Source organism: Drosophila innubila (assembly GCF_004354385.1).
Source record: "Drosophila innubila isolate TH190305 chromosome 3R unlocalized genomic scaffold, UK_Dinn_1.0 2_E_3R, whole genome shotgun sequence".
Classification (NCBI taxonomy): Eukaryota; Metazoa; Arthropoda; class Insecta; order Diptera; family Drosophilidae; genus Drosophila; species Drosophila innubila.
In genome coordinates, this window is record NW_022995380.1 from 25724352 (window position 1) to 25736044 (window position 11693).

Sequence of the window (11693 nt, forward strand, 5' to 3'; positions counted from 1 at the left end):
GGCGCAACATAAAAGCTAAGGAAAAAATTGCAACAATAAACAAGTTCATAGCGCAAAGATTATTTGAATAAGCACATAAAAATTGGCAACAAATAAATGCGAAAAGATGTGCAAAATTGAGCATAACCAAAAGATGCCGGCCGATCGCCGTTTGAAGTTTTTGAGCTGAGGCTTTGACTGTGGATAATTATTGACGACGCTGAGACCGATGAGACGGGGATCACAATAGCAATAATAATAACAACAACAATAACAACAGCTGTAGTCAGAGCAATAACAACAACTAAGCACTTGTAAGCAATAACAAAAACCAGCCCGACGCTGTCGCAGTCGCTGTCGCTGTCGCTGCCTCTGCTGACGGCGACAGCAACTTCGCAGCAGTGTGTTTGGAACACTTCACAAGCACAGCGCAGACGCAACGTCGTTCAGTGCGGTTTTGGAGTTCGTCGTCTCTGGTCGTGATCGTGCAGCAGTCGGAAAAGCAAATCCGCCCCCAAGTCCAAGCAAGTCGTCCCAAAAGCTTGCGTGTGTGAGTGTGAGTGTTTGAGTGCTTAGCCAACGGTCGGATTCAGCAACAACTAACTGAATCTGTGTGTGTGTGTTCATTGTGTGCCAAGTGCCAGGATCTTCCAACAAAAATATTTACAAATCAAAGTAAACATAATCTTAGCTCCATTTGGAGTTCCAGTTGGCAGCCATGTCAGCCGTGAAGGATAAGCCGTGTCTGCTGCTTGTTGGCCTATTGGCCGCATTGAGCTGTAAGTAGATTAAGCTCTGATTTATGGGTTAACATACGCGTATTGTGATGCAAATGGGGGCCAAGCCAAAAAAAAAAAACAAAATGAAAAATTGAGGAAAAAACTAAACAATCATGAAAAGAAACTAGATTAGTGGCATATGTAGCTTTTAATGGCCAGAGGGCGGCCCAGACAATACGCCGTACGCCGTACGCTGGCACGGCGCAAATATATCATCTTTTGTATGTGAATGCAAAGTAAGCCAAATGAATATTCAACAGCTGCTGCGACTGTCTGCCCACGTTTTATGATTGGCGCTGACCGTTGAACTGGCCAACTGACAGATTGACCAACTGAACTGACTGACTGACTGACTGACTGACGGACTGACTGCATTAGCATTGCCTGACAGATTAACATAAATTTATGTGTATGCGTTTCCTTGATACAATTCGGAGACCTCCATCAGGCGATTGCCTCAATGGAAATGTTGTCTTTTTTTTCTCTTATTTTTTTTTTTTTGCTGCTGCTGCTCTTCTTCTTTTTTCTCGAATTTTTGTATGCAACGTGAAAGTAGGTCTCTAGGTTGAATATTGCTTGCTGGGTTTTGCGAATATATAGACATACATACATACATACATAGATTTATCTATGAACTAGCATCAGAGAGACTTATGTATATCTATTGATTGGCCAAACTGATTGGCAATTGCCACCAACCAGTTCCAGTTGAATTTGAGTTTGAGTTTGAATTTGAAGTTGAAGTTGGGGTTCGTTTTGTTAGACGATTTGACTTGATCAAATCGACATTGCCTGGCCTAATGGCTCTGTCTAACTCTGGCCCGAGCATCATTAATAAAACACAGCGACCGCAAATAGCTTGTGTTGCTTTTATTTAACTTTTAATTACACCTTTGGCATTTTGCATATACTGGTAATTGCCAGAGTCTCTCTCTCTCTCTCTTTCACTCTATGTATTTGTTTTTCTAAGTAAACAATTTGAAATTAAACAACGACAATCTGATTCACAATCACAAACGCGATATCTAATTGAAGTTAAAAGTTGATTTATAGGACATGAACTCGCTGCCAAATTGCACCATATATTAATTAGTTTTATTTCGAATTTGTTGGTATTCTTTCTGTTCGCCGGCTCTGTCAGTTATTTAAATATACATTGTGTGTCACAGTTACATATAGACGAGATTCTTGCGCCGACTGCAGACAGGAAAGACTTGTCGACGATTTGCAAATTTGGAGCAGCAACTGCCACGGCCACGATCCAATCGATTGTGTGGGCCACGATTGGCATAGAGCCACAGTTAAGACTAATGCCAAACCCCAAACCCAAAGTCAAATTGAGTCGCGTCAAAAACTGCAGGCCATGGAGGCCGCCTATAATATTACAAGTGTAGTAGTAAAGTAGTTTGCCTGTTAGTGACAGAAAGACTGAAACGTGTTTATAGCCAAACCATAATAAAAAAAAAAAATTTATTGAATTTTCAAAACAACAACAACAATTGAAACAAATCGTTTTGCTGGCCAACTTTGGTCAAAGGCGCCTGAAGGTAAAGATCGGAGTTGAAAATTTATTCGCGTACAATTTGCAAATACGTAATAATAGTAACAATTTAGCAAATGATTCATATAAATCTTATAAAAAGCATTATTTATGAAGACGCAACTCTTTTGTTGATTTTGTTTGGCTTAATCTCTTTTTGAAATTAGCCGTGAATGAGATTTGTTGCCCTGCTTTGTTTAAGCTTTATACAAATGGCAAAATACAAAAGATCTGTGTTACACGCATCACAAACTTTGTTTAGATCAAATTCGTTGCTATTGTGGTGAAAAATTTATTTGGCATGAAGCGCAAACTTCCTGTACGCCATTAAGTTTATGACTAACATCAATAAAGTAACCGTCTAGTCTATTTGGTAATCAACACAGCTGTTAAAAGAAGCCAAAACAAACAATAGCCAATAGCCAAAAGCCTGGTTTGGTCTCGTCTCGTATCGTCTCGTTTTGGGCAGGTCAACTTAAATCGCCAGTCAAGAATATGACGTGATTGTTGGTTTTGTAGAATTGAAATATGTAAATTTAATGCGAAGAATTAAGTGACTGCTAAGTGGTGCTGGAGAATTGATAATTTATTACTGTATTATTAAGCTACAGATCAGCGCAGTTTGCTTGAATTGTGCGCAAGTTCGTTGCCTAAGTCTTTTGTTTTGGTTTGCTTAATAATCGTGGTTTTATTATTGTTCTTGGTTTCTCGCTAAAAAAAATAAAATAATATAAACAGCACTGCAGCTTTACTGTGATGCCGCCTATCCATACTACGGCACCAAGATCGGCTCTCTAACCCGACTGCATCATGGCGTATCCGGCGACGTTTATGCCGTCGATTCCCGTACGATTTTCATCAAGAAATTCAACTACGATGGCGAAGCTCCTGCCGCCTACTTCTATGTGGGCAACACGGCACGTCCGGGCACTGAGGGCGCGGCACGCCTTAGGGATGAGCGTGGTGGCACCACTGCGTTGTCACATCGCTATCGCAACAAGGATATAACTCTCTCATTGCCAGAGGGCAAGACGCTACGCGATGTCAAGTGGTTCTCGGTGTGGTGCGATGAGTTTGCCGTCAACTTTGGAGATGTGGCCATACCAAGCACCTTGGACTTTCCACGTCCACAAAAGATTAATGCACTGCGTGGTGTCCATGGCGTGTCCTCCGATAATATTGTCATTGTGGATGCACAGACGTTGTTGGTTCCAAACTTTAGCTATGATGGCGAGGCGCCAGGTAAGTAGCGGTTACCTAATCGAGGCTGGTGCAACAAAGATACCCAATTTATAATTTACAGATGCCAAGTTCTGGGTGGGTCGTGGACAGCGTCCCTCACCCGAAGGTCTGCGCATACCCGATGAAAATGGCAAGGAGAATCCGTTGCGTCGCTACGACCGCAAGACAATTGTATTGACGCTGCCGGAAGATTTGACCATCTTCGATATTGGCCACTTTGGTGTGTGGTGCGAGGCGTTCACCGTTGACTTTGGACATGTCCGCCTACCCGAAGGTCTCAATGTGCCGCCCTCGCTGAAAATGCTGGGCATCAGTCCTCAGGTAAAGAAGCCGTTAAATCTAATACTAAGCGAGCTGCAGCCCTGATTGCCATAGGCACTTGCCAAGCATTTTATGTGTGTTCGAGGAATCTATTTAAAACCACTATTATTCATATTTATTTGTATCCATTTACGAGTACTTTCGGGTTGCTTTGAAATTACTAGACTCTAAGTGTGCATTTCTTTATAAAAAACAAAACCATTTGAATAATTTAAACAATTTGTTCTTCTATTAATAATATACTACATACATATAAAATATATGTGCTGCACATTTTTATATACAATACTCAAGTGTTTCGTCTTCTGTATTTTGTTGTTGAATTTGACTTGAAAAACTTTTGCTTTTGCGACTATACAAAATGAAATGTGTGCAATATTTTCAATTGGGTTAACCCATTACTTCCCAACTCCTTTTATCCTATCCTTAATACAGTTACAGATACACTCACACCGAAACACACACACAAATACATACATATACTATAATATACTATGAACATGCGTCAATATCCTTTGCCATACTAACTTTCTATCGTGTACTTTTAAATGTCCCCGTTCCTGTCTATATCCTTGTTCCAACCAAAAACATTTTCATTTTGTATATGCTTCATAAAACTTCAAAAAAAAAAATCAGAAATGAACCTGTCACATATTCTTCTTTAAAAGCAACATTTTTGAATACAGAAAACAAAAAGACTAAATTTGATTTTCGATACACAAAATTTGACTTTGGCAAGCGCGACTTATGTTTCTAATCCCCATACCATTCCATCCCTCACATACACACTCATTTCATTATGATCCACACACTGTCCATTCCATTTCCATTCCAATTCCATTCCAAATCCATTTCAAATCCATTCCAAATCCATTTCCAATGCCTATCTATCTACAATACAAAAGCCCAATAATTCTATTGCAGTCGAAGCTTAACTGTGAGGTGCTCTATGATGATCTGGCCTTTGAAGTTCGCTGGGCCGTGGCCGGTGAGAGCATCGTTGTGCAATTGGTCGCTAAATTGGGTAAGTTTTTTAGCGCAAAAAAAAAATAGCGATGCGGAAATGTTTATTTCGATCTTGACACTCAGCTCAGTTCGAATGCGAAATCAATTTAAGCGCACGCCAATAATTTGGCAGAAATTACCGTAAAGTGGTTAAATCAAAGCATTAAACAAAGTGACAGGTAAATTAAGATTGATTGGCAAGTTCGTAAATCAAACGTTTTTGGAGTTGAGTCCATAAAAAGTATTTTTGCACGATTCGCTATAAGTTCATCTTGCTTTTGTGAGATCTTTGTCATAAGATAAAAATTCAATTTCAACAAAGGAATACAACAATTATTTTGGGTAACTATTCTCTTATCTTGACGCTTGATATTTAAAATCAGAATTTTTTAAATAAGAGCTACTTTCTGTCTGTTTGTTTGACAGTTATTGGAAAATCAGTATTTAATTAATCAGCTGTCATCTTCATAATATTTATAAATATTTAATACTCCTTGATCGCAATTAGATTGTCTAGAAATTTATTTTCAAAACTCTTTGGTTCTCTAGCAAAACAGCTAGCTATTGTTATGAGTATATTTATTATGATTGCTCTAGTTAGCGATCAACAATCATCAATTCCCGATTGTAGGTCTGTCATTTTCTGAGCAACGACTTTGAATCACTGCTCAATTGAGAAAGAGGCGTCTTCATTCGATTTATGATGCTTTGACATTTTACCGAGTACAGTTAATATAATAAAGGAGTCGCGCATTGAAGACAACACAAAAATCCAGTTAGCAGCAATTCCGAATTGACCGATCAGCGGCAGCATCGTTAGTAGAATAACAAGTTGCAAAATATGACGACTGGTTTATTGCGCAACGCAACGCACAGAGGAGCAATTAATGGCCATGGATGTAGATGTACAGTAGTGGGCATAAGTATTTTGACAAATTTGATTTTTCTTCATGTACAATGGAAGGGTCACTTGAATTCTGTTTGACCTATTCAAAAATTTCCTTAATCTATTAAGTACCTGTTGAAATTTTAGAATTTTTGTGAATTTTTGACTTTTTCCTCGGGCTTGAACAAAAAATGTTTTGATGCAAAAAGTTTCTCCAAACAATTCCTAAAGTGACTGCAAAATTTTTTTTCAAAAATCTCTTTGCATATTTTTTTTGATAATTTTTTGTATGGGATGATCTCAGAGAACCTTTGTATGAAAAGGAAAAAAAAGTGGCTTAAATAGTAATTTTTAGCTATTTTCGAAGAGATAATAAAAAAAAAAATTTTCCAGTCACTATTAAAATAGTTTGGAGAAACTTTTTGCATCAAAACAGTTTTTTTTAAGCCAGAGGAAAAAGTCAAAAAAGGACCGCTTCAGAACCTTAATGGGTTAGGGAAATTTTTGGATCATTCAAATGGAAGTAAGTTCAAATTATGAGTAAATTTTCCTCATAATTTTGTCAAAATACTTATGCCCACTAGTGTAGATGTAGATGTTGCTGCTGTTGCTGTTGATGTTGATGTTGCTGTTGCTGTTGTTGCTTCTGCTGTTGCTGATGGTGCATCTGCATTCAACATTCTACACACACAATATCTTGGAGCATGGCCATCTATGAGTGCAATTTTTCTATCGCGGCACGCGTTGAATGCGAATGCGAATGCGAATGCTACTGGTCTTGGCATCTGCTTGGGGATGTGGCTTGTGGGCTGCGAGGGCAATTTGGAACCGCTAAGAATGCCAACTGGAATTTTCACCAGAGACCTGTGGCAACCGGTTGGTTAGGCATCCAATTTAGAATCATGTTGTCCGGCCTCCAGAAATGGGGCGAACAACTTTCGTTGATTGCGTTCCCAATAGCTTAACTGAATTTCTGAGAATGCCACTCCCTCCACCTCTTGATTCTTCAACAGAACCCAACAATTATATGTCCTTTGGCATCTCACCGAACAAGAATATTAGTCAAATGATTGGCGCCGATGCGACAGTCGCTTGGGTGGATCCGGAAACTGGCAATGGCTTTGCCCAGGATTATTTCCTAGACGGCAAGGCTCAATGCTCAGGTGGACGCGGTGCCTGTCCAGATGTCAAGATCCAGCAGAACACCAACTCCATCCGTCTGCTCAATGCTGCCATGGTCAATGGCTACTCCATTGTCACCTATCAACGTTCGCTGTCTGCCACGGATCGTCTGGATTTGCCCATCTCCGTGACGGATGCGGAGTCCGTTGTGTGGGCCATTGGACCATTGAATGACTACAGAGAGGTCTCCTTCCACACCTATTACAACAAGCACTTACATCAGATAGAATTTGGCCGCCAGCCGAAATGGAATTGTCCCTTGCCGGAGGGCGCCAAGCCGGGCATCAATTCCGCCGAACAAGAGGATGAAGTCACTCAGGCCAGCTCCACTGGCGGTGCAGGATATCCACCAGCGGGTCGTCCCAACATTGAACCCGATGAGGAGTTCTACGAGAATCGCCCTCAGGCTCTGCATGGCACCACGCCAGCACATGCTCCACAAAGACGCCCGGAGTCCGCTTTGGCCACACAACATCGTCCAGTGCCTACGCCGAAGCCAGTTAACAGCAACGGAGCCTGGGACATTCCGCCCATCCAATGCCATGAGCCAGAGGATGGTGTCTTCTATGCCCAAATGGGTCCAACGGGCGGCAAGCACGGTTATCCTGCAATAACCGGTGAGTATTATGTTGTTGTCTCTTTCAGGAATCGAAAATCACGGTTATCTGTGAACATTTAATATTCTGAATAATGCACAAATCAAGACTGACAACCTTTTTTTATTTTTAAATGAAAATTAAAAACATATGCATTGCTTTTTATTTTCACAATATTTTTTTAAAAATATATCGTCATCAATTTATTAATTTTTTTTTTTTGTTCAAGTTACTCAACAAAAAAAAATAATAAGCGTATGATATTCTGAAACCATAGCCGAAAGAAAATTCTCTGTGAAGAGCCGAATACCGAAACGTTTGTACCGGTACGGTTGTGGTAAAGTTGTTAGGTCAAAGTGTTGTCCAACTTCCAACTGTCATAACTTGATTAAAACTGAATAGGTTTTCAAACGGAATGTCATTTTGATCATGATTTGGCGTCTAAATTCATTCTGTATTAAATTTTTGTTCATTTAGAAAATTTAATTATTTTCGACCAAGATTCGATTTCGATGGCAAGGGTCCCCCCTTTGAAATTTTGAAAATTTTAAATATCAAGTTATCACTTTTAATCAACTCCTTATATCGTAATTAGTACAAAACAACACTTTAAACTTGATTCTGAGACCTTTGATTTTTTTGTAAAAAATCATGTGAAATTTAACAAAAATTTTGACTTGTAAAGTGCCTAAACCCGCAGTCTGATCAACTTCAAACTGTCACAACTTGATCAAAACTGAACCGATTTTCAAGCGGAATGTCATTTTAATCATGATTTGGTCCCTTAATACATTCTGCATTTAAATATTTTTAAATTCGATCAAAAGTAGGATATAACAGTTAAAAAGTGATATTTCAAATTTAAAAAAAAACTGAATCAATTTTGTCAGGTCACGTGGGCTGGGGCATCTCGTGGTACATTAATGGATTGCTCATTCCCGAGCTTCATGTGGTGCGAGGCAGAACCTACACCTTTGTGGTAGAGGGTGGCAATAATCCCGACATACCCGCCAAGTATCATCCATTCTACATTAGTGACGATCCCGTTGGAGGCTACGAGCACAAGCGCGAGGAGGAGAAGAAGGTAAAGTCAGCTGAAAATTTAAGCAATTATATATTCTTATTCAAATAATAAATTGTTGTGACCAGGCTGTACGCATCTTTGCTGGTGTTCATCGATCCCGATCCGGGCAGGTGACGCCCACGGGTGTGGGTCGCTTATGCAACTGGACACCGGATGTGGAGGGACCACCGGCGGATGATTTTCAATCTTTCGGTGCATACCAACGCACATTAACGCTCAAATGCGACGCAGGCGAACCTGGAGTGATCAGCTGGAAACCTGATAAGAATACGCCGGATACCGTGTACTATCACTGCTTTACGCATCGCTATCTGGGCTGGAAGATTCACGTGCACGACACATGCGATGGCATTGGTGATGGTATTGGTGCTGCCTCAGATCGGCATGAGATTCGGGAGCCGGCGCCCATCCGGGAAGACTATGCCGCCGAGTCATCGATACGCCACGAAACCAAGGTCAGCCCCAACGATAATTTTTTATTGAAGCACCAAACCGATTTGATTAAGAATCACAATATGAATGGAACACCGCCTAAACTGAGTTTTGAAATAACCAAATCTTCGGAAATAACCAAACTGATTTCAGATGGCATCCGCGCTGCTGAGGCTCTCGAGGAGAGCCTACTAAGGAACCAAACAATCGCCGCCGATGCACCACCGACACACATTAAAGATAACGGCAGCCAGAACGGTTCTAGAATACCATCGAGACCATTGCTGGTCCCGGCCAGACCAGAGATATTGCATGGCGAAACTCATTCATTGAAATCATCCTCATCCTCAACTTCATCTTTATCCTCATCCTCATCGTCATCAACTTTAAATTCAGGCTCGTCAGCTTCACCTTCAGCTTCCCTGGTCCACTCGAAACTGCCCATTTTCGCCGCACCACAATCTCATTTGCATCAGCGTCTGCAATATCCGTATCTGCACCATGCACCACACTTCCCACACCCTCATCCCGCACATGCACATCATCATATTGCTCATAATGCACATAATGCTCACTTGGCACTGCATCATCATCACAATCTAACCAGTAATATTCCAGCACTGGCGCAGAAAACAATTAGTCTATCCGAATATCTGCGACCACCGCAGAATGCACCGCTTTTCCATCCCGTCAAGCTGCCCGGACGACGACCATATCCGGGTCCCATTAAGAAGGTGCCCGCCTCCCGGCCAGTGTTGCCACAACAGCATCCTCCGATCGGTGGCATCCTTCCGCAGTCATCGCTGATTGTCAATCATTATCGTAAGCCGGTGCCCGGCCTGTTGAAGCCCTTCCTCAAGGAGAAACATTTTCCAATACAACCCATTGCCGCTTCCGTGCTTCTCTTGGGTCAGCCCACGGAGCTCAGTGGTCTGGGGCAGAGGAAGACAGATGCGGCAGAGCGTGGCAAAGTTAAGGCCAAGCCCATTGTTGCACTCCCCGTCCCGTATGTTGATCTTGAGCCACAAGCATCCCTTAAGAATCCCGCCTATTTTAATGTAAATGCCAAAGTGGAACAAAAACCACTTTTGACCACCACAACCACTACGACCACGCCCCTTATCAAACGCCCACTGCCGGAGGAGCCATCGCCTCAACAAATCGCCAGCATGCGTCCGGCCATTAATCAAGGATTCAAGCCGGACTCCGTGGTCGTTGAGAGTGGCTTCCGTCCAATTGTGCGAAACGATGGCAATGGAGTACAGCTGCCACCGGAGTTGATCGAACAGGTGGCACATAGACGCGAGGATGCGGGCACTGAAATTGATGAGGTCATGGAGACAGATACACTTTTCCTAACCGCACAACAAAGCGGCAGCGAGACACAGAGCTTTGAGCCCATGTTTATACCATCTCCGCTGGACAGTACCAATGCGACCAGGTTGGCCGCGAAGACGCCCCAAGATCCAATTGATACCGTTGCAATCCCATCCTCGACGGCCTTGAAATTGCCCTCTGCAGCACTTAAACATTCTCTGCCATCGGCAGCCCAACTTCGTAAGCCTTCTCTGGAAGAGCTCTTCCACGGCGATGGCGATGATGAAACGCTAAGTGATGCAGAGGATCAACAGGATGGCTTAACGCCGACAAATACTCCTTATGTGGTTTTAAAGAAACAAAACTCTGCTGAAATGATAGACACACATGAGGAGGATTCGGACTATGACGATTTGGCCAATCTATTCGATACCGAGGAGGAGCATCAACAGGCACAGCATAATTTAGATGATGATCTAGAGACGGAACCGGATGACAAAGTCGCCCAAGCAGCTGAACGTATAGATACCTATTACTTGCCACCAGATAATCGCAAGATTCCACATGCCAGCATCCCCAGCGGTGCTGTGTACACCTTCGATGGTAAGTCTGTGGTGGACAGTACACTGGTACTGCCACCCAAATTGGATGCCCGCGACACTGGACACTCGCGTCACAACCACTACGGACTTTCAGCATCTGAGAAATTGGTACGCACAACTCCGCAATTTGGTGTCTATCGCGGTGAATTGCCAGAGGAGTTTCTATCGACATTACAGCCGGGTGTACAGCCAGTTACGGATTATACAAATACGGCAGGCACTTCGACGCTGCCTGGTGCTACCGACAGCCCATATCAATCGCCATCATCGCCATCAATAACATCGTCATTGCGACCCATTTCAACCAAGTTGCACTTACTCAAACCCGACATCAATGACAATAGCACGTAGAGAATTGGCCACACAGGTGTGCAATAGTTTAATTCATTGATTAGATAAGCATTTACAACTGCAAGCAGTTACCAATTGAATTTGTACTCATTAACCATACTCGTATAACATAAATAAAATAATCCCGTATTAGTTGTAGGCACCTTTTATAATGTGTTTCAATCACATTTTCGACGCTCTTAATTTTAACCAAACTCAACAATTTCACATACACAATTAGCTAAGCTGAAATCTATGTTTAAAATGCATTTTAGTCGTTGTCTATGAAATAAAACTTAAATAAAACATTTTAAGAATTTTATACTTTTTTTAACGAAATATCGAAGCATATTTGTAAATTGGATTTATTGCATTCAATGAGATGTGACCGATAAGAG

General features: G+C 41.7%; 1 protein-coding gene across 2 annotated transcripts; it reads left to right on the forward strand.

The window, feature by feature from the left end:
• Window positions 1-432: 432 nt before the first annotated feature.
• LOC117791526 (protein Skeletor, isoforms B/C) lies at window positions 433-11609 on the forward strand. Of its 2 annotated transcripts, XM_034631317.1 has the most exons (8): window positions 433-758; window positions 3037-3540; window positions 3602-3861; window positions 4786-4885; window positions 6766-7551; window positions 8421-8614; window positions 8680-9069; window positions 9200-9362. In XM_034631317.1, exons 1-8 carry the CDS (start codon window positions 698-700, stop codon window positions 9239-9241), a joined length of 2337 nt encoding a protein of 778 aa, XP_034487208.1. In that variant the 5' UTR covers window positions 433-697; the 3' UTR covers window positions 9242-9362. The 2 variants fall into 2 exon arrangements, with proteins under 2 accessions (XP_034487208.1, XP_034487207.1); XM_034631316.1 differs by having other exon boundaries at window positions 8680-11609.
• Window positions 11610-11693: the final 84 nt, after the last annotated feature.

Bases quoted from the DNA above. Each gene is read 5' to 3' on its own strand.
- LOC117791526 (XM_034631316.1), top strand. From the start codon at position 698: ATGTCAGCCGTGAAGGATAAGCCGTGTCTGCTGCTTGTTGGCCTATTG. The intron at 3,541-3,601 runs GTAAGTAGCGGT...TATAATTTACAG, and splicing joins CTATGATGGCGAGGCGCCAG to ATGCCAAGTTCTGGGTGGGT. The intron at 3,862-4,785 runs GTAAAGAAGCCG...ATTCTATTGCAG, and splicing joins TGCTGGGCATCAGTCCTCAG to TCGAAGCTTAACTGTGAGGT.